The sequence below is a fragment of the Vombatus ursinus genome, unplaced genomic scaffold, assembly GCF_900497805.2.
Source record: "Vombatus ursinus unplaced genomic scaffold, bare-nosed wombat genome assembly UNPS02014807.1, whole genome shotgun sequence".
In the NCBI taxonomy this organism is placed as follows: Eukaryota; Metazoa; Chordata; class Mammalia; order Diprotodontia; family Vombatidae; genus Vombatus; species Vombatus ursinus.
The window spans coordinates 17,731,983-17,758,957 of NW_020954585.1; the positions used below are offsets into that span (position 1 = coordinate 17,731,983).

At 34.8% G+C, this 26,975-nt stretch overlaps 1 protein-coding gene across 1 annotated transcript in view; it reads right to left on the reverse strand.

The window, feature by feature from the left end:
- Positions 1-26,975, reverse strand: part of ERCC6L2 (ERCC excision repair 6 like 2) — a 136,648-nt gene that overhangs the window by 102,721 nt on the left and 6,952 nt on the right. Inside the window, exon 3 of the mRNA XM_027875047.1 lies at positions 10,640-10,762. Coding sequence (XP_027730848.1) covers positions 10,640-10,762 — 123 coding nt within the window. The remainder of the gene's footprint in view (positions 1-10,639; positions 10,763-26,975) is intronic.

Consider the following 26,975-nt stretch of genomic DNA (forward strand, 5'->3'; position numbering starts at 1 on the left):
AGGCTGGCTCTACTCAAAACTATTATGATGATGAGTTTAACATGGATGACAACAAAGTTCCTTCATACTCTGGTACCACAAGAAGGCAGGAGGAAACATACTGGGAAAAAGAAAACGTGCCAATACCTCACCTGTTGAGGCCATGAACCATGAGGCCCTATGAAATTGAATGAAGATAGAAATGCTTGTATCATGTGCCAGTAATACACCATAACAAAGCTGGAAACAGATCTTACTAGATATAGGCAGAGACTTTATACTGCTTTTTGTGCATAATACCCTCAACTCCACGTTACACAATAATATATTATAGATCAATACAGAATAAGCATAATACCTAGGTCAGAATGGCCAAAAAGGCAAGAATTGAGGAGTTCTTTATATTTGAAAAGAAAAAATGCTGAAGAATCAAAAGGCATTGAAAAATCCATACTTAATACACAGAGAATGGAAGGAAGTTCAAAGGCAAACAAAAAAGCAGGAAAGTTTTGAAAGTAAAATGTCCAATTTGTTACATACCTTCTTTTTAAAGCAAGTAGTAGGTAATAGAAGTTCATAGCTTCACATATAATCCTCTTTTTCTGTTTTACTTTGTGTATAAAAATGTCTCTTTTTTGGTTTTAATTAAATTTATAACTTTTTTTAAAATGTAAAAAAAAAAGTTTTAAGAAGAAAATCCACATAATGCAAAGTCTAGAAGGGAAATAAATGACAAAAAAAATGACAATGCATGGCTCAAATAATTTTGAAAAGATAGGCATACTTGGACTGGAATTCTGAAAAGTCCTTTTTGAGTCTGATGGCAGAAATCTAAATAGAACAAAACTGAATCTAAGACATTTTTAAAAATCTGGAATCTATTATGAGAGAGAGAGAGAGAGAAAATGAATTTGTTAAATACTTACTAACATCTAAGTACTGTGCTAAACTGGGGATACCCTGCTCCCAAGGAGCTTACATTTTAATGGAGTAAGACAATCAACATATAAAGAAAGAGAATTAGAAGGGGGAGGGGGAAGCACATGAATACCTGGAACCACACAAAATATGGCCAAATTTGTCTATCAAAGACCAGAGTGCTTCAAGGCGTAAAGAGAATTTTCTAATGGGGAAGGCAGAGAAATAAATGGTGGCCTTAATGTAGACCAGTAGGGACAGCTTGACTAGAGATGGCCAGAAATTCTCCCACAATATTTTACAGAAGATATAAAACATTTCAGGATTTACACACATAACACTGTTACAATAATTAGTTCATTGTGCAAAATAATGGCCCCTAATGTCCATATGGTTCCCGCCTCTAGGGCTTTAGAAAGTTTATTTTAGATGAAAAGTTAGGAGTACAAGCATAATCACTCCAAGCCCTAGAGTTTGGAAAATTCCTAACATTTAGGTCAGCTTTCTGACCTAATGTGCACTTATATTTATCTCTGGTTAACCTTGCTCTCTTTGTAGCTGAAGTAAAATTTGAGTGGCTGCAAATATTTCGGTCATGAAACAGCATATTTTATTATCTTGTCTTGTGGACAGATAGGCATTGAGAGGGCAATTTGGAAAAATAGCAGACTTTTTCTTGGGACATCTCTCAGTCCCTAATGAGTAGGATAGAACTAGTGATGTCAGCCTGAGGCTTCTGCTTTGAGATTCCTATATGGCAGATTTGAGAAGCATCTCAACAAAAATCCAGGCAGTGTTAACACTTCTACATCCTCTCCCCACCAAAAAAAGGAGCAAGAAGATTCATAGACATTTCTTAGAGCATATTAAAAAAAAAGTTAAAAATCAACAAAAATATTTTCAAACAAGGAGATATTACTTCATCAAGCAACAGTCAAGGCTGATAACAGGTAAATGACATTGGAATTTGTCACAAGTAATTGAAAGTGATTTACCTCCAAATGTAGCCTAGGAAATGGCTAAGATCCAAGAACGGAACAGAATCAAAAGGTTTTCCAAAGGCAACATCTGCATGAACTCAGTCAATCATATGTTGAAAAACAAATGACAAACAAATGGCTGAGTCATGAGAATTTAGTTATGAAGACGCAAAGGTTTATGGTAACAATTTAGAGTCAGGTCATTGCCAGTCAGTCAACAAGTCAATCAACAAGCATTTATTAAATGCTTATTATGTGTCAGAGACTGTGCTGACTAGAAATTACAGAACAGTTACCTTTAAGGAGCTTGGACTTAGATTGTGAAAAGGAATAAGAGAAATTCTGTAACATATCACTGCAAGCCGTAAAAATTTAGCACCTAAAGAATATGTACAAGGACTACCCTGATGTCTAGAATTACACATCAGAATTTCACTATCTTTCATGGGCCAAGAGACAACCAATCTCCTACAAATAAATAGGTATAAATATTTTGCTGCATATTTTCAGCATATTTTGCTAAAGAACTCAACCAATAAACTATCATAAACCAAATTAATGCCCACAATTGCCTGGATCTAGCAGTGAAATGCAAAAACAATGGTTTTAATAGATGGTTAACAATAGCAAACACACATAATCTCCAAGCCACGTGGAACAAAAAGCTTTCAAAACAAAGAGACCTAGCAGAATAGATCAAAATCATGTGGGAATAGGATGAGGTATATGACCTCCCTATTGTCCTGTCTCCTACTGGAGTAGTACCAAGATGAGCCTACATCCTAATACTTTTACATAGCTTAAAAAAATGATTTTTCCACCTTTACAATCTCCCAAGAAGCAGTAAAATTAAAAGAACAGGATAGTGACATCCCAGGTCTGTTTCTGAGTCCTATAAAAAAAAAAAAAGATGAGAATCGATCAATCAATCAACAAGTACTTTAAGCACCTGCTACATGATAGGCGAAGTACTGGGTACTGAAGATTCAACTACAAAGAATGAAATCTTAAAGGAGGAAAGAGATAGAGGAAAGGAGGGAGTTCACTTCAAGCATGCTGGATGGTCAGTTCAGACAAACAGAGAGGGGATGGGGTACTATGTGTGAAGAAGAAAGAGAAAACAGCTTGGCTGGATCACAGAGTGTGGGAGAGGGAGTAACAACCAAAGAAGCAGTAAAGATAGCTTCAGGCCAAGTTGTAAAGGGCTTTAAAAGCTAAACAAAAGAAATTATATTTTATCCTATAGCCCAACAGGAAGCCACTGGAGTTGAATAAATAGGTGAGCAACATAGTGAGATGTTTACAATTATATTCCTAATTTTAAAAAATAAGAATCAACCTAAATTAATAAGATGTCCTGTTAATATAGCTTATAATATAATTAAGGTAAAGAATGAAGACCTTAAGGCCATATGAAGAAAACCTTTTAGAAAATAATCCCAAATGAAAAAAAGCAGGACCAGCAGAATACATACAAACTATACGGGTCTGCAATTTCAGCAGTAATCCGAGGGTACCTGTTTCTCTATAACCCCAACTGGCCCTCTTAAAGAATGAAGGACAAACAAGAACAACAACACTGTATGTTTTCTACTCCACTAACATGTGGCTGGGCTCCGCACTAAGACTCTGATTGCTTCAACTTAGATGAAGACACAGAAAGCATGCTCAGCAAATTTTCTGATGACACAAATTTGAAAGGAATAGCTAAAGCAACGAATGCCAGAATCAAAAGTTTCAATTATCTCAGCAGGGCAGAATGATGAGTTGAAATCCACAACATGAAATTTAACAAAAATAAATACCAAACTCTTCACTTAACTGCTGGAAAGTCTTTGGGGGGGAGGGGACAGGGAAGAGAGGAGGCTGACTCCCCTTAGTAAGTACCCAAAATTCTTGTCCAATTTGAGATAATTAATTTTGTTTTCAGCATTTTTATCAACCTGCTTTCTATTTCTGCCATCGACCCATTGTCTGGTAGATTTAAGGATTATCTATAAATTTTTCAATGTCAATCCTATTCCTACATAAAGAGAGGCACTCATTATATACACTGAAACGGTACCATTTAATAAGAAATGAAAGAATATTACTAACCACAGGTTAAGGTCACCTCTATCTCAAAATGCTGAGACTGGATAACGTTTGTTAGGATAGAAATAAATGTGATATATATCCCTCCCCTACCTCCACAGGAAAGTGGGGAAGGGGAAAATTTGCAGAAGAAGAGAATGACTAAATTAATGATATTTCTTTCTTCTCACTTCATTGCCAATCATTTAAGGTTGGTCACTACTAAACATATTTTGTCTGTTGGCCCAAAGATTATTATTCCTTGACCTTCTCCTATTCCTGTCTTGAAATATAAAGTTAAAGAGCCTAGGCACAAAACCTATTTTTGAACGGTTTTTTCTCCCTTTTAATATTTACACAGAGATGAGAATTATGTGAGTTAAGTGATTTTAGATGCTTTTAGATTTAAATCTCTATGCCTCAGTTTCCTCATTCATAAACTGAGGATGATACTTGAGTATCTCCTCATAGGGTCCTGGTAGGATCAAATGAGGTAACAAAGTGAGGTAACATAAAAATCATAGCTATTATGATAAAAAATATTGTATTCAAATTCCATCTGAGCACATTGCTGACAGATGTAAATTTTGGAAGCCATTAAAGAAAGGTTCCTATCAATCTGAAAGTACCAGTAGTATTAGGCCCAAAAATCCAAAAGGATTTTAACTTTTTAAGGTGAGAACAAGATTTCTTTAACTTTTTTGGGACTGCTAACATTACTAGTACTTAGAAATCATGTAGGGCAAATTTAAAAGTTCAGTAACTCATCTTTATAGTAAAGTATAACAGAATGATTAGGGAAATTCCATTACAAGTAAAAGGGAAGAAAGAATCTGAAGTGTTTATTGTTACAGTATGAATATTTTATTCAAATATTTAATTTTTAAAATATTTTTCTAAGTAAATGATACCAAAGAGTAAAATGGAAAGCATACATACGAATGCTGCATCAGTTACTGACTGAGCAATTTTGGTGGTCTTTCCCAACTCAATACCAGTGGAGTGATTTAAAAAAAAGTTGGAGTTGCCTTCAAATATTAACCATTGCTTAAAATGACTTGTAAACAACATTAAAATCCCATCAAGCAAAAAACAATGACCCTTATACTAGAACCAAAGCTTACAAAGAAAACTAATTAAACATCTATCACCTAAATTTTCTTTCTTTTAAGCCACATTATACTTAAACGAAAGCTGTTAAACGAAAGCTGGTCTAGGTCTTCAGAGAGAAGTACTATTTCAGTTACAATCCTTATTAAATACAGCATTCATACAGGAGTCTTTAACCTTTTTTTGTGATGTGGATCAGTGGGGCAGTCTGATGAAGACTTTGGACCTGTTCTCAGAATAACCTTTTTGGTGCTTTCCTTCACAACTGAATGAAATACTAAATTTCACTTAGATACAAATGAACATAGATACATACATATACACATAATTTTTTCCCATCCAAGGTCATACACCCACTGAAGTCTATGCACAGACCCCTTAGGAGTCCATGGATCCCAGAATAAGAAGGTCTACATTAACTGGCACAATGACATGAATGATATGCATTGAAAAGGTATCTTGATTAGGAAAGTTCAATGTGTTTAGTATATGTGTATCTCCCAGAAAAGTTTTGCAAAATTAGCATCATTTTAGGCCCAGGGAAGACTAAATGCATGGATTTCATATTGTTATTTTGGTCTCAATTTCCTCATCTTTACAATAAGAGATCTCAAAGATCCCTTCCAACTTTAAACTTTATTATCCTATGAAATATTTCTTAGATACTAATATATGCATAGCACTGTGCTATGTCCTAGGCGTTATCAGGGACACACAGAAAATCCATGATATATATGGATGAAAAGTTTAAAATGATGTAATAATTGAATGATATGAGTGGGAACATGGAGGAGTTGAAAGAGTGTTAGATGTGGCATCAGAAGAGGAACCTGAATTCAAATACTGCCATTGGCACATTAGCTGTGTGACTGTGGACAATTCATTTAACCCTTTTAAATCTGTTTCCAAATCTGTAAAATAATAAGAATAGCTTTAAATATCTACCTCACACAGCTGTTAAAAAAAATACGTAAAGTGCTCTGAAATCCACAAAGTAATATAAGACTGTTAGCTACTATTAATAAACAAGACTTCACAAGAAAATATGTAAATAATAGATTATGGAACACAAAATTAAGTGTTATGAATCTGTAGGAAAGTGATAAATTTGTGAGTTAGAGCCATCATAAAAAAATGGGAAGTGATGATAAATGAAATATCTGGATAAACAAAATGAAAAAAAAGAGTACTGTCAGAATCGTGGATGGAGAACTTGTGGCCTCAAGGCCACATGTGGCCCTAAATCCTTGAGGGCCAGTCTTTTGACTGAGTCTAAGTTTTCCCAAAAAAATCCTTTTATTAAGGAGATTTTTTCATGAAGTTCAGATTCGGTCAAAGGGCCACACTTGAGGACCTGGAGGGCCATATGTGGCCTCCAAACCATAGGTTCCCCACCCCCACCCAGAGGACAGTACTAAAATGATTAAATGTGCAGCAATGAAATAGAGCAGTGACTGTACTTAGAAGCACAAATTTGTCTAGGAAGTATAGAATTAAGTTTGGAAAGTCAGAAGGGTATCTTTAGGAGATAAAAGTGTAGATCGCTGATTAAAATCTTGCTTGCTTACTTTCTGTTTCTAAGAAGTCTACAATATTGCACTTACACTCATATTCACTTTTATTATACCAACAAACTTAACATAGAGTCAATGATATTAATTTTCTCCTTTCAGGAAGGGTAATGCATAACTGGCAACTTTTACTCTGGTATTAAGAATACAGGGAGTTCCATTTAGAATTTTCAATTACCAAAAATTTTATACGAAATATTTTTAGAAGATTTCTTTTCAACCATGGCTTGCATTCCTACATATGCTACTTGCCTTCCCTCAACAGTGTGAAACCAGTCTTCCTCCACTTTACTGCTGAAAAACATGCCTGAAATCCTTAAGGGACTGATATTTAAGACACAAATGAGGATTTTTAAATGAATTTACTATGTTTCATTTTCATGACCACTGAACCCCATCCCAAAATGAAGGGCCTCAATTTTAGGAGCTTTTCCAAATATCAATATGTGAAAGGCATACTTCATGTCTTTTTACTTTAGGAATTTATTCTTGGCACAAAACATCTATTTCATACATTCTCAGATGATTTATTCACACTTGAAAAGTTCTCAAATGTGCATAGAGATGTATCATATCTCATACACACATACTCCAAACCACCATTCCTTCATTTATAATGTTCAATTTATTGCAAGAATGATTTTGTTTATAAGGAGTCCTAAAGTTAATTTTTCAGAATGTCTTTATAACTATACCTGCTGCATAAATATACGATCTAATTTTTTTTAACAAAGTAAAAGTAATTGATTCCTACATGCTGATAAAACCACACTTCTTATTTCTAAATGTTTCAGAGGCAAACACACCATTTAAAAATTTTATTGATACCATTTGTTTTTATAACATCATAATCTCCCAATATATCTAGCCCCCAACCCAGAAACCCAACTCTTTTAGCAAAGAATTCAAAGAAAGGATAAAACGGTTCAGAAAAACTAACTAATGCATCAACCAACACCATATGTAGTATTATAGATTCCTATTACTATGCCTTTGCAAAAATGCAAGAGATAGAGATTCTCATTTCTCTTTTGAGGATCAGTCTTGGCTACTATAATTACAGAGCATTCACTTTTAATCGTCTCGTTGTTGCTGTTCTTCCATTTACATTGTTGTAGTCATTATATATATTGTTTTCCTCATTCTGCTTACTTCACTTTGCCTAAGTTCAAACATTTCTCTATTCTTTGTACTCAATAGTACAGCAATATTCCATAAAATACACTTGTTGTGTATTTATTGAACCATTTCCCAATCAATGGACTTCTACTTAGTTTCCAATTCTTTGCAGATACAAAAAGTGCTACTATAAGTAATTTGGTATATACGAGACTGTTCTTTTTATCACTGATGTCCCTAGTAGTGGGATCTCTGGTTCAAAGGGTATGGATACTTTACTCATTTTCTTCACATAATTCCAAACCGTTTCCTAAAATGTTTGGACCAATTCATATCATGAATGTATTTTTCTACAACCACACTAACATTGACTATTGCTATCTTTTGTCCTCCTGGCAATTTCCTGGATTTGAGGTGAGATTTTGGAATTTTTTTTGATTTGCATTATTCTTATTATCAGTGATCTATAGCAATATTCCATATGGTTGTTAATAGTTTGTAATTTTTTTGATAACTATTTGTTCATATCCTTTATTTAGCCACTTACCCTTCAAGGAATGGTTTTTGGTCTTATATGTTTGTGTTAGTTCCATACATATGTGAAATTATGCATATATATGATATCTGTGCTTATGTGTTTGTATATCCATATCAGAGATTATCTATATCAGAGATATCTGATGCAAATATTTTTTGCCAAAAATCTCAGTATATTTGCTCACTCCATTACCCCCTTATGATATATCCTCCTTTTTCCTCTCTATGTATTCGAATGTTACCCATTTGTTAACGGGCACTTTTTAAAAATTACCCTTCTTATCTTATTGTGGTTGATTTTATTTTTAATATTTTAATATCATTGTGATATGATTTTTAATATTCAGTTCAGTTTACAAATTCATTTTAACCTTATTAAGATATAAGGTTCAAAATGTTCCTCTAAGTCTAATTTTAACACAATGCTTTCCAATTTTCTCAGCAATTTTTATCAAATCAAGAATTCTTCCCAAAGTATTTTATATACTCAGGTTAATTAAAATATGAGATAATGAGTTATTTTTCACATTTCCTTATCTAGTCTCCACTATCTACTTTTCTATTTTTTAACCAGTTTCTTCCCTTACATACCCCTACCCTCCCTCACTTTTAATCCTATTACTCCTATTTGAGGCTGCCTGGTGGAGAGAGTGCTGGGCCTAGAGTCAGGAAGACCTAAGTTCAAATCCAGTCTTAGACACTTACTTCCTAGCTATGTGACCCTAGATAGGTTATTTAAACCTCTACCTGCTTCAGCTTTCTCAACTATAAAATGAGGATAAAAATAGCTATTATAAGGTTGTTAATATAATAACAGATAAGAGTTGTTATCTATCATTAATAGATAAAATTGTTACTTTGATAAGATAATAATAGTTTCTATTACAAGGTTGTTACAAAGATAAGATGAAGTAATATCTGTAAAGTATTTACTACAGTGCCTTAATATTAGGTGATTAATAAATGAACAAGACTAACAGTAACTCTTCTTCCACATGTCACCCCTTCAAATATCTGAAGACAGTTATTACAACTTTCCTACAAAGTTTTTTCTCCAGGCTTTTAAACATCTCCAGTTTCATCAACCAATGCTCCTATGGCATGATGTCAAGACCCTTCACCATTTGGTTACCTTCCTGTGTGCCCTTCATTGATAATGATGTCCTTAAATGCAGCAGCCCGAACCTAAAGTATTATAGGCAGGAACAACTTAGAGCCTAGAATGGTTGTCCTTACGGCTTTTTCAGTGTTCTCTGCATTAGAATTTGCTATCAAATATCTACTACATCTAGTTTATTGACTCAGTTTTAATATCACGAAATCATCTGTATGAACAATATCTACAATCTAATGTCATACGAAAATATAACCAAGAGTTAAACAAATTGTGGTACATGAATTAATGGTACACCATAAGAAATAATGAATATGTGGGGGCAGCAAGGTGTCACAATGGATAGAGCACTGGCCCTGGAGTCAGGAGGACCTGAGTTTAAATTCGGCCTCAGACACATAATACTTACTAGTTGTGTGATTCTGAGCAAGTCACTTAACCACAATTACCTCACCCAAAAAAAAAAAAAAAGAAAAAAGATAGAAAAAAGAAATAATGAATACAAAAAATTTCAGAAAATCTTAGCAAGATTTACATGAACTGATACAAAATAAAGAAAAACCATACACAATGATGACAATAATGTAAATGGAAAAAAAAATAGAACTGAACATTGCAATTATAACTAAGCTTAACCCTGAAGTAAAGATAAGAAAAAGAACCTCTCCCCTTTCTTTGCAGATTAAGGATGTGGAACATTGCTTATCAAATTCAGCAGGTGAATGGCATATTTTTGCTGAACTGCTTTTCACTCCTCTTTCTTTTTTTATTCTTTATTATAAAAGATGAAAGGCTAGGGAGGAGAGGGAAGAGGAGTATATTTGGAAATAAAGAATTTCAGAAATACATTGAAATAATAATAGTACAAAGAAAATATAACCAATTTTCTTCCTTTCATTCACAAAATATACCTACACAATACTGAAATGCTCAAATATTCTTTAACAGGTACATCTTATATTAACCTGTACTTTGACAACATACACATAATAGTCAATACCAACCTAGTACACAAATATTTTTTAAAATAACAACATACCTTAAAAATATACTGTCTTTCTTAAAATTAAGTCATATTTGGTAGTCCACAGACACTTAAAGTCTATGAAATAAATGTTTTGGTTCTTTACTTAAAATGATGTTTTCAAACTAATCTAACTAGTTGTAAATATTAAAACTTATGTTGACTATTTTATAAAGATAGTTACCAAGGAATTAAGGATTTCTGCACACTTTACCTTCTTTGGAGCACAAGTGGAAGATTCCTTTTTCATATTCTTTAACAAAAACTCTGGCATATTATTTTCAATATCCTCTCGTGTGCCTTTTTTATGCAGTACTGCAGCCAGAAAAGAAATTACCTAGGGAAAGAGTATTTGCAAACATTACACAAAATGCATTAAATTGGACAAAACCAAATAAGAAACAAATAATGTATCAGTTACAGAGGAACAATTAACTATTTTCCTTCTTGCATCCATCAATTTTAAAAATAAAACATTAGCTTTAAATTCGCTATAAAATTCCCATTGACGTTGTTCTAGGATTCACTTAATTTATTAACCTACTCAGCTTTTGGAAGGATTACAACAAATCAGTCCCCAATTTACAAATCAGGTTACGCTCCAAAAGGTCATTTGTAAGACTGTTGCTTCTCACTTCATACACACTGGAGGGGGAAGAGAGTATGGGGGAAGGGGAAGGAAGGAAGAAAAGTCTTCTATGTGGTGGTTATCTGCAATATACTAGACCAGTAATTCTTAAAGTGTGGGCTGGGGACCCCTGGGGAATCTCTGAGAACCTTTCAAGGGATATAGCCAGAAGTTTAAAACTATTTTCATAATAATACCATGACATTGAATTCCATATATGGTAAATACCATTAAAATAACCCACATAAACAAAAGCTCTTTGGCTAAGGTTCTCAGTATTTTTTTTTTTAAATGTAAAGGTGACCTGAGACCAAAAAAGTTTGGCAACACTACAATAGATACTATAAGACTGTAATAACAATATAACTCTAAGTACCATGTGCAATAGATGTTTCTATGGGAAAATGAATTCCAAATTCCAATTTGGGATGCTAAGAGCACCCTGCTACCTACCTCTCCCTGTCCCAAATTCATCTCTCCAAAAAGAATTAGGGAACTCTCCTCACTTCCCCTACCTATTAATGCCTAACTCTGATGGTTACACCTACTACCTAGGGAAGAAGCTCAGCAGGGCTAGATTTGGAACAAGAAATCATGGAAACTGAATAATTCCCTGAATGCACCCCCCAAAGACATTACTCAGCCTTATCTAGTTGCCTAACCTAGGCCTCAAGGAATTAATCCACTTGCTGTTCTGACCTGATCAATCTGTCTTCTTATAAAAATAGATAAAACAGATAATTTTTCTAAGTCTTTTTTTTTTTAAGTCTGGACCTATGCTTTCATGGATGTGAGTAGCTCCCAAAAAGGGAACATCATCTACCGAAGTACAAAGGCAACTGGTGTCTAATTTATAATTTGAGGAAGTTGCTTGAGGCACTCAGAAGTGAAGTCCCCTTTCCCTCTCCCCAGTATGTCAGAGGGGGAACTAGAAGAATCCAGATCTTCCTGAATTTCATCCAGCTGTTCTATACTATCCAAGGCTTTTTACTGCAGGAACATAACATAAAAATTTAGCAATATAGTAGTCATTTCAGAATCAAACGTCTGTATGCAATCAGATCATCCATTGCTTAGAGCAAAGGTCAAAATCAATACCTAATTAAAAGATAAGAAAAGGATCCTGTGTGTACAAGATCAAGATGAGGAAAGAATACTGTTTGCTATTACTGAAGCCAGCTCATTTAAACAAATTGCCAAAAAACGGAAATGAACAAAGTAAAGACAATGCTTGAAGAAGTTTAACCAATTACCATGATGAGGTAGCAGAAAGTGGTCAGAAGCCATTCCAGCAAGAAAATATTTGATCTCCTTGACAAAATAAAAGGCAACCTTAAAGTGCAAGCTCGTTTGCAAAACACAATTGCAAAAGATTACATGTAGTACTGCTACAGAATAGAGTGGGGAAAAGGCAGCTGGTTGGGCAAATGAGTCTGCACAGACACAGCCGATTTAGACCATCCTGAGGGATGAAACTTAAAGGAAAACAAAGCCATGAAATGAAATAGATCTGCCAGTATTCGAGGACAATCTATTCATTCTCATCAGCGTCAATATTGGAAATGCCAATCAACACTCAATGTAATAAAAGAGAAAATTAAAATAGTACATAGAAAAAAAATTTGTGCTTCAGACAAAAAAAAATTTTTTTAAAGCACTCAGGAATTGATTTCCGAGATGCCAAAGAGGAGAATATACGTCAAAGCACGAAAACACAAAAGCAGGACAGTCAGTCATCTATAAAGGTACTGTGCTCTATGAGCAAAGCAGAATTGAAGTAGCTCAAAAGAAATGTGAGATGTGCAAATTTAGAGAATCCACTCCAAATGTTCACTTGGACATTTGTGTCCAATCTGTAATAGAGCATTCTGAGCTCTTACTGGTCTGATCAGCCACAGTCAGACACGCTGTAATTTGACTCTACATAGTGATGTCATTTTGGTCCTCTTCAAGAACAAAGGACAGCAACCAACCATCCTTTATTAACTGTTGTGTTCTATGCACTGTGCTAGGCACTAAGGATGCAAAGAATGCCAAAAAACAGTCCCTGCTCTCAAGGAATTTACAATCTAATGGGAAAGACAACATGCGAACAACTATGTAAAAACAAGATGTAGTAGGATAAACTGATGGTAGTTAAAGTTAAGTTAAAGGTGTGTTAAAGTTAAGGAGAATGGAGAAAGGTTTCTTACAGAAGGTGGGACTTTAGCTGAGACTTGAAGGAAGGCAGGGCATGAGGTGGGGGTGAGGAAGAAGAGCATTTCAGGCATGAGGGGGCAGCCAGTGAAAATGCCCAGAGACAGGAGATGGGGTATGCTATGTGAGTAAGAGCCAGTGTCACTACATGGAGGGGAATAAAGTGTAAGAAGAAGGTAGAAAGAGAGCAGAATATGAAAGACTTTAACAATCAAAGAAAGAATTTTATATTTGGTCCGGGAGATAAATCACTGGAGCCATTAGAGCTTTTTGAAGGAACAGGGTATGGTAATTCCAGATCTGCATTTTAAGAAGATCACTTTGGCAGATGAGTTAAAGAGATGGATTTGGTGTGGGGGATTTTGAGCCAAGAAGGCTGATCCAGGAGGCAATGAGGACCTGCTCTAGGGGAATGGCAGTGTTAAAGGAGAGAAGAAGCCATATCCAAGAGATCCAAGAGATATTTTTAAGGTAGAAACAACAGAACTTGATAACTAATTGGATAGGAAGGGCTAGAGAGTCAAGGATAACACATACATTGCAAGGAGTAAACAATTACACCCAAACTGCTTACGTAACTAGAAGAATGGTGTTACCCTTTACAGTAATGGGGAAGTCAGGAAGAAGAGAGGCTTTGAAGAAAAGACAGTAAGTTAGTTCTGTACATGCTGAATTTAAAATGTCTATGGGACATCCAGTTCAAGGTATCTAAAAGGAAGTGTCAAGAGAGGTTAGGGCTGGATAAGAACATCTGAGAGTCATCTACATCAGTGGTGTGAAACTCAAAGAGAAACTGATCCCAGCAAGCCCCATACTGATTTAGAAAACCACAAATTAACATTATCTATACTTTACCATATTTTTATTTTGTTAAACATTTTCCAATTACATTTTAAGCTGGTTTTGGCTGTACTCCAGAGTTCTGCAGCAAGATTGACACCTCTGGCATAACTGAAACCATAAGAGCTGATGAGATCACCAAGTGAAACAGTATAAAAGGGTCCAGAATAGAGCTTTGGGGGACCTCCATACTTAGCTGGCATGAGGTGGATAAAGATCCAGGAAAGGAGATAGAGAGGCATCAAACAGGAGGAGAACTAGCAGAGCAGTGTCATCCAAACCTAGAGGCAAAAAAGTATTAAGGAGAAGAGTGATCACATAGGTCAAAGACTGCAGAGAAGTCAAGAAGGATAAGAATTGAGAAACGACCACTAGATTTGGCAATTGAGATCACTGATAACTTTAGAGAAAGTAGTTTCAGGTGAATATGAGGTCAGACGACGAGACAAGAAGAGGGGGAAAGGAAAGGAACCAGTGGCACCTATATTACAAGACAGTCTTCTCAAGCAGTTTAATCAAGAGAGGAGAAATGGGACAACAGCCAGCAGATATGGATAGATCAAGTGAGGGTTTTTTAAGGATGCGGAGACACAAGCACATTTGTAGACAATAAGGAAGTAGCTGGTAGTCAGGGAAAGATTGAATATTAGTGAGAAAATAAGGATCACAGTAGGGACAAGCTGCTGGAGAAGAGGGTATGGCATAGGATCCCTTGTGCATGCAGAGGGGTTTGACTTGGCAAGAAGGATCACTTATTCATGTGAAAGAGGGGTAAAGCTGAGAAGATTGTGGCAAAAAGCATCTGAGTGATATGGGATGAGGAACTGCAGAGAAGAGGGAGTTTTCTATGAAAGGTCTCCATTTTTTTCAATGAAATATCAGTCAAGTTTCTCAGCTCCCCTTCATGTGAGGGAGGAGGAGCTGCAGAAGGATTGAGAAGAGATGAAAATATCAAATATCCCAGCAACTGAAGTAAGAGGGCAGCTCAGTGACACAGTGGATAGAGAACCAGGCCTGGAGTCAGGAAGATTCATCTTCCTGAGTTCAAATCTGGCCTAGGTGTGTGACCCTGGGCAAGTCACTTAACTCCAATTGCCTCAGTTTTCTCATCTATAAAATGAAGTGGAGAAGAAAATAGAAACCACTCCAGTACCTTTGCCAAGAAAACCCCAAATGGGGTCACAAAGAATCAAGCAAGACTGAAAACAAGTGAACAACAACATTGAAGTAAGAACTCACTCTTCAACAAAAACTATTAGAAAAACTAGAAAGCAGTATGGCAGAAGTTTGGTATAGAAAAACAGCTAGCTGTGTACCAAGATAAGCTCTAAATAGGTACATTATTTAGGAAAGAAGAACATAAGCATTTATTAAGCACCTACTATGTGCCAGGAATTGTACTAAGTACTTTACAAATATTATCTCATTTGATAATCCCAACAGTCCTAAGAGGTAAGTCCTATTATTATCCTCAATTTATTACTGAAGAAACTGAGTCAAACAAAGGTTAAATGACTTGCCCTGGGTCATACAATTAGCAAGCGTCTAAGGCAAGATTTGAACTCAGGTATTCCTGAGTCTAGACCCAGTGCTCTAATCCACTGCACCACATAGGTTATATACCATATAAAAAGTGAAAAAAGAGAAGGAAGAAATTACTTACTAATAGGAGAGGAGTTCAAAACCAAACAAAAGATAGAGAGGATCACAAAAAGGTAGAGGACAATTTTGACTACCTAAAGGTTCTGCATAAACAAAACCAATGCAGCTGAAATTTGAAGGGAAGCAGGTAACCATGGGGGAAAAAAAACTTTGTACTGAGTTTCTCTGATAAAAGTTTCATTTCCAAGATATGTAGGGAACTGATTCAAATTTATAGGAATAAGAGATGATCTTCAATTAATCATCAAGAGATACACTTTTTCTGAGGAATAAGTCCAAGATATCAATGGCCAAATGAAAAAAAAAAAGCTCCAAATCAATATTAGAGGAATGTAAATTAAAGCAACTCTGAACTTTCACCACACATCCATAATATTAGGTGTAGCAAAGCTGACAAAAAAGAATAATAACAAATGTCAGTATATTAATGTACAGTTGGTAGAGCTGTGAACTAGTCCATTCATTCTGGAAAGTAATTTGAAATTATTTCTAAAAAGTTACTAAATTGTACATAGCTTTTGACTCAGTGATAACACTACTAGGTCTATTCCTCAAAAAAAAAAAAGAAAGAAAGAAAGAAAGATGAAGAAAATAATCCATGTGTTCAAAAATATTTATAGAAATTTTTTTGTGGCAAAGAACTAGAAATTAAGAAAGTGTCCATCATTTAGGAAATGGCAGAACAAATTATGGTATACTCTTGTAATAAAATAGTGCTATAAGAAATGACAGAAGGGGTGGCATCACAGAACCTTGGGAAGACTTACATGAACTGACACAAAGTGAAGTAAGCAGAATTTAGAGAATAATTTATACAGTAACAACACTGTAAAGATGAACAACTTTGAAAGATTTTAGAACTTTGATGAATGCAATTCTCTTACACCTTACTTCCTCAATATGTACTCTTAGATCCAATAGCCTCCTGGCTATTGGCTGTGGACATACTCTCTGGCTGTCCCCCATTACTGGAATGCTCCAACTACTGACCTCTCTGCCTTCTTTTAAGTCCCAAGTAAAATCCAACCTTCAATTAAAAAGCCTTCCTTAAACCTTCTTAATTCTAGTGTCTTCTTTCTCTTAATTATTTCCTATTTCTCTTGCCTATAGCTAGCTTCGTATGTATTTGCTTGCATGTTGTCTCCCCCATTAGATTGTAAGCTCCTTGAAGACAAAAACTATCTTTTGCCTCTTTTTGTATCCCTAGCGTTTAGTACAGTACCTGGCACATAGTAGGCATTTAATAAATGTTGATAGATTAATTGATTGAATGCAGTGGTCAACTACAATTCCAGAGGATTGATGATGAAATATGCTACCCACCTCCAGACAAAAAAGTGATGAATTCAGGGTGCAAATGAAGACATTTTTTTAAAAGGTTGTTGTAGGACTTCTGGTGCCAAGATGGAGGAGTGTGGAAGGAACCCTCTGAAGCCCTCCCAAATACCCCTCCAAAGAACTATAAAACCACCTCAAAATTGATCCAGGGACAGGGAAGCAGCTTTTCAACCTGTCAGGAAAGGTCTGTCTCACTGGGGTGGGAGTGGAGTGAGGTCCAAGAGCAGCAGCAGCCAGTCTCACAGCAGGGGGTGGAATCACAATAGAACCACAGTCAGCAAAATATAAGATTTAGCACCTTCTACATTAAAGGATCAGAGGGCTTGGAATCTGATATTTTGGAGGAAAAAGAAGCTAGCATTACAACAATAATCATCTACCCATCAAAACTGAGATATTCAATGAAATACAGAACTTTAAGCATTCTTGAGGAAAAGAACAGAGCTGAATAGAAAATTTAACTTTCAAATACAAGACTCAAGAGAAGCATAAAAAGATAAACAGAAAAAGGAAATCATGAGAGACTATGTTAATGTTAAACTGTTTACATTCCTACATGGGAAGATGATACTTGTAATTTATATGGACTTTCTCATTATTAGGACACTTAGAGACAGGTGTGAGTTGAATACGAAGGGATATCTAAAATAATAAAAGGGGTGAGAGAGGAATGTACTGGGAGAAAGAGAAAGGGAGAGGTATAAAGTGGTAAATTATCTCAATAAAAAAGGAAAGAAAAAGTTTTTACAGTAGAAGGGAAGCCGGGGGAGTTGAGGGGAAATGCATGAACCTTACTGTCATCAGAACTGACTCAAAGAGGGAACATACACAACTCAATTAGGTATAGAAATGTCTTACCCTACAGGAAAAGTGGAAGGGGAAGGGAATAAGAGAAAGGGGGTGGGATGGGGTGTTGGTGATGGAAGGGAGGGTAGATTAGGGGAGGAAGTAGTCAGAAGCAAAACATTTTTGAAGAGGAACAGGGTGAAAGGAAAGAGAGAATAGAATAAATGGCAGGAAGGGAGGGAATAAAATGAAGGGAAATACAGTTAGCAACATAAACTATGAAAAAAATTTTGAAGCAAGTTTCTCTGATAAAGACCTCATTTCTCAAACACATAGAGAACTGAGTCAAATTTATAAAAATAAAAGTTATTCTCCAATTGATAAATGATCAAAAGATATGAATAGTTTTCAGATGAAGTAATCAAAGCTATCTATAGCCATATGAAAAAAATGTTCTAACTTACTATTGATTGGAGAAATGCAAATTAAAACAATTCTGAGGTACTACTTCATACCTAATAGATTGGCTTATAGGACAGAAAAGGAAAATGACAAGTGTTAGAGGGGGTGTGGGAAAAATGAGATATTAATGCACTGCTGGTGGAGTTGTGAACCGATTCAACCATTCTGTAGCGCAATTCAGAACTATGCCCAAAGGGCTATAAAATCATGCCTACCCTTTGACCTAGCAATACCACTACTAGATCTGCATCCCAAGAGAGATTAAAAAAAAAAAAAAGGAAAAGGGCCTATATGTACAAAAATATTTATAGCAGCTCTTTTCTGGTGGCAAAGAATTGGGCACTGAGTGGATGACCATCAACTGGGGAATGGCTGAACATACTGTGGTATGTGATTATGATGGAATACTATTGTACTCTAAGAAATGATGAACAGGATGCTCTCAGAAAAACCTGGAAAGATTTACATGAGCTGATGCAAAGTGAATGTACTTTGTACAAAGTAACAGCAATACTGTAAGATGATCAGCTGTGATCTAAGACAACTCTGAAGGACGTACGATGAAAAATGCTATCCAATCCCAGAGAAAGAACTGATGGTGTCTGAATACAGATTGAGACATACTTTTTCTTAACTTTCTTTATTTTTCTTGAGGTATTTTTTTTTTGGTCCATGTTTTCTTTCACAGCATGACTAACATGGAAATGTTTTACATGACTATACATGTATAAGCTATATCAAATAGTTTTTCTTCTCAGGGTGTGGGAGTGGAGGAGGGGAGGGGGAAAGAGCGGAAGGGAGATAATATGGAACTCAAAGTTTTGAAAAGGAATGTTAAAAATTGTTTTTATAAGTAACTGGGGAAAAACAAAATATGACATAAAAAAACTCACTATTTGACAAAAACTGTTAGGAAAACTAGAAAACAGTATAGCAGAAACCAGGTATAGACCAACATCTTACAATATATAGCAACAGAAGGCCAAAATGGGTATGTGATTTACACATAAAGGGTGACAACAGAAGCAAATTAAGAGAGCATGGAATAGTTTATCTGTCAGATTTATGGATAAGGGAAGAATTTTTAGAATCTCTCTAAGAAACAGAGAGCACTACAAAATGTAAAATAGATAATTCTGATTATATTAAATTTAAAAAGTTTTCCACAAACAAAACCAATGCAACCAAAATTAGAAGGAAAGCAAAAAACTGGGGGTGGGGGGATTTGTAATAAATATCTCTGATAAAAGGCCTGATTTCTCAAATATATAAAGAATTGAGTCAAATCTATAAAAATACAAGTCATTCCCCAATTGATACCTGGTCAAAGGATATGAACAGGCAGTTTTCAGACAAAGAAATTAAAGGTATCTAAAGCCATATGAAAAAATGCTCTAAATCACTACTAATTAGAGAAATGCAAATTAAAACAACTCTGAGATACTACCTCACACCTATCAGATTGACTATGACAAAAAAGGAAAATGTTAAATTTTAGAGGGGATGTGGGAAAACTGGGACACTAATACACTAATGGTGGAGTTGTGAACTACTATGCCCAAAGGGCTATAAAACTGTGCATACCCTTTGCCCCAGCAATATCACTGCTAGGTTTATTTCCCAAAGACATTCAAAAAAAAGGAAAGGACTTATTTGTACAGAAATATTTATAGCAGCTCTTTTTGTGGTGGCTAAGAATTGGAAATTGAAGAGATGCCCATCAATTGGGGAATGGCTAAACAACCTGTGGTATACAATTGCAATGGAATTTTACTGTGCTGTAAGAATGATTTCAGAAAAACCTAGGAAAAATTACATGAACTGATGCACAGTGAAGCAAACAGAACCAGGAGAACATTGTACACAATAACAGCAATATTGTTCAGTGAAGAATCGTAAATGACTTAGTTTTTCTCTGCAATACAATGATCCAAGACAATCCCAAAGGACTAATAATGAAGCATACTATCTGCCTCCAGAGAAAGAACTGATATTGATTGAATACAGACTGAAGCATGCTATTTTTCACTTTCTTTCTTTCAATTTTTTCTTTTGAGTCATCTTATACAAAATGACTAATATGGACATTTTACATAAAATAATACATTTGTACTGACGGCTTTTGTTTTTGTATTTTAAAAAAGGTTATTGCAGACATTTATTTTTTGCTTCTTTGTGCATATTTGTACAAGAGTTTTGTTTTCATTTCTTTTTTAATGGGCGTGAGGGGGGAAAAGAAAAGAGAAAGAGGTGGATTTCTGATCACTGAAAAAAATGTAATGAAATAGAAAAAAAAAAGATCAGAAGATCATATGAACCAGTGGGTAAATGAACAGATAGTACAAACAGTATGAAATTTCACTGAAAACTATAATAATGAGAAACATACCAAAAAGTAGAAAATGCAACTAAATTAGTGCTAAGAGAAATTTTTATATATCTAAATGCTTTCATCAACAAAAAAAACACAACAGATCAATAAATTTGGCATGCAACTAAAAAATTTAGGAAAATATATAAAAAAATACAAAGTAGAAATTCCAAAAATCAGATTGAAGACTGAAAAAATGAACTCTTAAAAAAAAGAATAAAATAGCTAATTTTATTTTAAAAGTAAGGAAAATCAAATTTTATCAAAAATTTTAAAAGCAGAACTCACAGCAATTAAAGAATAAAGGAAACTATCAGAAACTATTTTGCCCAATTACAAGCCCAAAAAAGCGATGACTTAGAAGAAATGGATGAATACTTAAAAAAATAAAAACTAATCAGATTAACAAAAGATGAAATAGATTATTTTAATAATCCTTTATGAGAAAAAGAAATTGAACAAGTTATAAATAAACACTCAAAGAGGGAAAGGGAGGAAACTAACTCTAGGCCCAGTTAGATTTACAATTAAATTTTATCAAACATTCAAATAACAATTAATTCCAATATTACATAAACTATTTGTTAAAAAAAAAAAAAGAGAGAGAAAGAAGGGACCCTTCCAATCTCTTTTCTATGATACAAATGTGGTCTTGAAAAGATTATACATTACCAATTGTATTTCTGTAAGGAATGTAGGGCTGGTTCAATATAAAGCAGACTACAAACATAAAATTTATATTAATAACAAGAATAATATAAAGCACATTAAAGAAGGAAGGAAGAAAAGAAAGGGAAAAAATAAACAAAAGATTCTAAAAATGCCTCTGACAAAAAATAACACCCATTTCTGTTATAAGTACTAGTAAGAATAGGAATAAATGGACTTTGCCTTAATATGGTAAATAATATATATCTAAAACCAAGATAAAACATTATATGTAGAAATGAAGAAAAGTTAAAAGCCTTTTAAACAAGATCAAGGGTAAAAAAATAAAGATGCTCATTATCACTAACACAATTTAACAGTGCTAGAAAAATACCTGCTGTAGCCTAAGAAAGAGAAATTGAGGGAATAGGCAAAAGGAATAGACAAAAACTATGGCATGTTGGAGATGTTATCATGGCCTAAAAATCATGGTCTAAAAACCCCTAAATAGTCAAATTATAAAGATAACACCATAAGCAATGGGGCTTCATTGGAAGGGTCCTCAGAGACCATCTCTGAAGCCCACAGACATGAACTGAGTTTGCCATTCCACCTTCTCCCCCAGGTTCTAAGAAAGTAGATATTAAAGAGTTCAGAGAAAAAAACTAGGATTCCATGGCCACACCAAACGGTCCTTATTTTCTTTTGTGACAGAGTTATAATACTGGTAGGTTACAGGAATGCTATACAGTTTACCTAGATTTTAGAGCAACATTTTAAAAAAGCATTTCATGATATTTTTTTAACAGAATGGAGATGTGAGGTAGACAATAGTACATTTTGGTAGATCAGAACTTATTGAATAGCTGGACCCAAACAGTAGCCATAAAACATAATTTTCTCATTTAGTGCCCAAGGAACATATATATATATATATATGTGTGTGTATATATATATATATATATGTATGTATGTTTCGTCCTAAAACCACTGGGTCTTTCCTTCAGACTTGTAGCTGAAACCTCCTATATATGTTATCTCCTCCATTAGAATGAGAACTCCAAACTGGAAAGACTTGTGTGAACTGATTCAGAGTAAAGTGAAGAGAACCAGGAAAACAATTTATACAGTAACAATAATATTATAAAAGAAAAACAACTTTTGGTCAACACAGTGGTCAACCATCACTCCAGAGGATGGGTGATGAAGCATACTATCCACATCTTGACAGTGAAGTGATGGACTTAGGGGGGATATCGCCAATGTAGGAATTTGTTTTGCTTAACTTTGTATATTTGTAACAAAGGTTTTACTTTTCTTTATTTTTTTTCCCAAATGGGAGAAAAGGGAGGCATAGAAGTGAGAGAAAACAGATTTTTGCTAAATAAATAAATTTTTAAAAAAATGAGAGCTCCAAAAATCAGGAATATTTTACTTTTCTATTTGATCCCCAGACCTTAGTACAATGCCTTGAATGTGCTAAGTACTTAATGAATTTTTTTTTTATTCATTCATCCTTTGCTGCTCTCATTTTTCTTAATAACCTATATAGACATAGATGACATGCTTATCAAATATGCAGATGACACAAACCGGGGAGGGATAGTTTACACACTGGATAACAGCATCAAGATTCCAAAAGATACTGATAGGTTAGAATGGAATCTAATAGAATAAAATTCTCCCAAATACTCAAAAGAATTATGATCTCTTCAATTTGGATGCTCACTCTAACAATGCAAATTTCAATCCCTTTGTGCCTGCCTATTGTTTTCCACACCTGTTGTACGTGTCCTACAAGTTTGCTACAGAGATTTCACTTAATACACTAGAGATCTTCCTGTTACTCCTGACATTACAAGGTTACCAGTGAAATCACCTGGTTGCCCTACCATTATCCCTTGCCCTTACCACATGACTAACCCAACTTTTTCAATCATACATCTTCCTGATTAAATACTTTACTCTTGTTCTTCAAAGTTTCTTATGTTATACGTGGCAGCTTATTCACACCCATCATGCACCTCTACATTGTCTTCTAAGGGATATTCATTTTCAATTCTTCAGATAATCATACAGATGGAACAAATGGACCTTTAATAGAATCAATTATTCCTAAGCATTCCTTCTATGAAAACTAGAGCCTGCAGTATCTTTGAAACACAAAACAAGATTCAAGGGAAACTGGATAAAGTAAACAAGTTTGGGCATTTTGGAAGGATTAAATGGTGATCCAGTGCTTATATCCTAATGGGAGAAAGAGAATTATTGTTCCTTCAGAATGCCACTATCTTAAATAGTCAAAAGGGAAACAAAGAAAGAAAGTGAGGCAGAGAATACATAAGGGAAGGAATGAGAAGAAGGGAACAACTTAAGAGTCTCTTGAATGGCACGAAACAATATAACAAGTATGGAGGTGGGATGGTGGAGGCAGGCATCTCATGAAGTTAGGGAAGGGGAAAAGAATAGTCTAGAAATACAATAAAATAAGGACTCCTAGTAAGATGATTCAGTGAGAAGTAACCCTGCACGCACCCCCACCAAATAGCACAAGAATTCCAAAATGCAGAAAACTCAGCAATGACAAAAAGAAGAAAAGTCAACCCACCACAAAGTATTCTCTGCCAAAATATTAAGGAAAGATCATTTCATCTGTCAATTTTTCCTGGAGCTCATAACTAGACTTCTCTCATCTCTCACATTGCACACTGGCTAGGGGTATCACTGTTACCCTACCCTACTCTACTCCATGAGTGGAAATTTTAGGCAATGACTTCAAAATGAACTCAATTTCTGTTTATCAGAGGTTATTGTCCTTTGCAGAATGGAGATCTCATGACATTTCCCCACACTCTCTCCCACCTGGTTCACACTCTCCCACAACTCATCTGCAGCCAAAATGGAGAACAGACGTAAGGGCAAAGAGTTCTCAGAGCAAGTCTCTCAGCAGTATATTAGGAGACCTTTTCCCCAACCCCTTAATAACTAGTGCCAAGGGCACAGCCTAAGGACTGAAAAAAGCAGAGAATAGGTTTCTAACTACAATGGTAATTCAGCCTCCTAGGAGAGGTGCCCCAACTCCTCATTTTCATCCTCTAAGGAACAGACATCTTCCAACTCTGGTGGTCTGAGAGAACTGAGGAAAGGAAGCCAAGCCCTGGGGGAGGGGCACAAACACTGAGCTTTCAGAAGGGAAAGGTCTGGCAGTAAGCAACACATTTTCAGCAAGGACACCAAAGGAAAACTCAGGAAAGTGATTCATGAAGACAGACAAAAAGCTTACTGAGGAGAAATTAACAAACATTTGCAGAGAAGCATAAATTGAAAGGACAAATACTTCCCAAAAAAGGAAAATGAATCAAAAGCCCTGAAGGTGAAGGTATTGTAACAAATTCTGCAAAGTTCCTTGAAATGACCACTATTTTTATACACTACTAACAAAAACAAGGAAGAAGCAATGAGAGAAATCTGATCTATATCAGGTATTCAACCTACCTTGACACACATAGGACATAAAAATATAACTACAAAATACTCATTATAGAAATAAAGTGAAGCATAAATGGTGTTCAAATGAGCCAGCACTCATGGTTACAATGGTTCTAAATCAGTTTAATTATAGAAAAGATACTTGTTGGAAGTGGACAAGATAACAACAGAATTTATTTGGAAGCACAAACAAGAATGAAAAGGAAAATTATGAATGAAAGCGCATAGCATTACCAGACTTCACAAATATTATAAAACAGTAGTCACTAATACTACTGGTTAAAAAAAGCAGAAAAGTGGATCAAAGCAATAAGATAGGTAAATAAGGGGGAGGAAAGCAAGTGGAAATAATAGTCCAATGTCTGATACTCGGAAGAACACAACTTATTGAGAGTAGTTCCTTTTTTTGAGAAAATCTATTGGGATAAATGGAAATCAAGTTTTACAAAAGTCCTGATTAGACCAACATCTTACACAAAATACCACAATAAACACAAAGCTAAACATGACCTTAATATAAAAATTCATGTCAAAAAAAATGAGAAGACAATGGGAGCAAGTACCTTTAACAACTATGGCAAGAGGGAGTATTCTCAACCAAACAAGAAGTATAGATAAAGTAAAAGATAAACCAGACAATTTTACTTACAATTTATGAATCAAATTCCAATATGTGAGATATGTGGGGAATTTTATACAAAGATAGCACATGAAGGGACATGCCCTGATAGAAAAATGATCAAAGGACATGAAAAATTTTCAAAAGAAGATTTGAAAACTACAAGAACCACATGAAAACATGATCCAAATTACTAATAGTAAGAGAAATGTAAATTAAAACAGCTTTCAGCTTTCACTTCACTCCATGCAAACCGGTAAAGATGAAAAAGAGACAGAAGTCAGTGACAAATAGGTCATGGGCAGACAGCTGATGCAGTGTTGGAAGAGCTGTGAAGGAGCCCACCTGTTCTGACTTCACTATGGAATTATACAAGAAAAGAGATTGAAATTTCACTTTGAGACACAGCAATCCCACAGTTAGGCTCAAGGAAGTCAAAGACCGACAAAAGTCTAATATATACCAAAATATTCAGAGCATCACTCTTTGTGATGGCAAAAAACTACAAGTAAATTGATTAGGGAAAGTTTTAAAAAATGATACCATACTATGGAAATTATGCCTTATTATAATTATTGTGAAGTGAGGAATGGCAAATATGAGTAATTCAGAGGAATACGAGAAAATGTTTATGAACTGATACAATACAAAATAAGTAGAACCAGTAAGACAATATATATGTTAACCACAATAATGTAAATGAAAAGATCACTTAAAGGAAAAAGAACTCTGAGAAAAGGAAAAATCAATGATAGCCCTAGATAAGGGGAAGGGAAAAAGAAGGGAATAAATATTTATACAGTACCTACTATGAGTCAGGCACAGTGCTTAGTACAAATATTATCTCATGTAATCTTCACAACAATCCTGCAATGTAGGTACTATCATTATTCCCATTTTACAGTTAAGGAAACTGAGGCAAAGAGAAATAAAGTGACTTGCCTACGGTCACACAGCCAATAAATGTCTGAAACTGCATTGGAATTCAGTCCAGTACTCTATCTATTGTACCACCAGAAAAGATAATGAAACATTCATCCTCCTTCAAAATATGGATGGAGGGACTACAAGGACAAAATATGTCTCACATGTCTGAAAAAACTTCTGTATCATTAGATTTTTTTTTTTAGTTTTTGCCTCATTATCTTTCTTTGTTATAGGGGAAGGTTTAATGAGGGCAGAAGGAACGACCAACATAAAAGACAAAAGACATCAATAAAACATTTTTCTTTGTTTAATTTTTTTAATAAAGCAAAACTAAAATAATTGGAGATACTCACTGCTTATAGGTATGCCATGTCAATACAATTAAAATGATGACTGTTACCTAAATTAACATTCAGTACTATACCAATCAAATTATCAAAGGGACACTATTTAGAAAGAGTTGGAATAAAAATAAATTCATATGGAAGAACAAAAGGTCTAGAATTCCTATGAAATTCTTGAGAAAAAGGTAAGAAATAGCATTATGAAAGATAAAACTATACTATAAATCAATAGTCATCAAC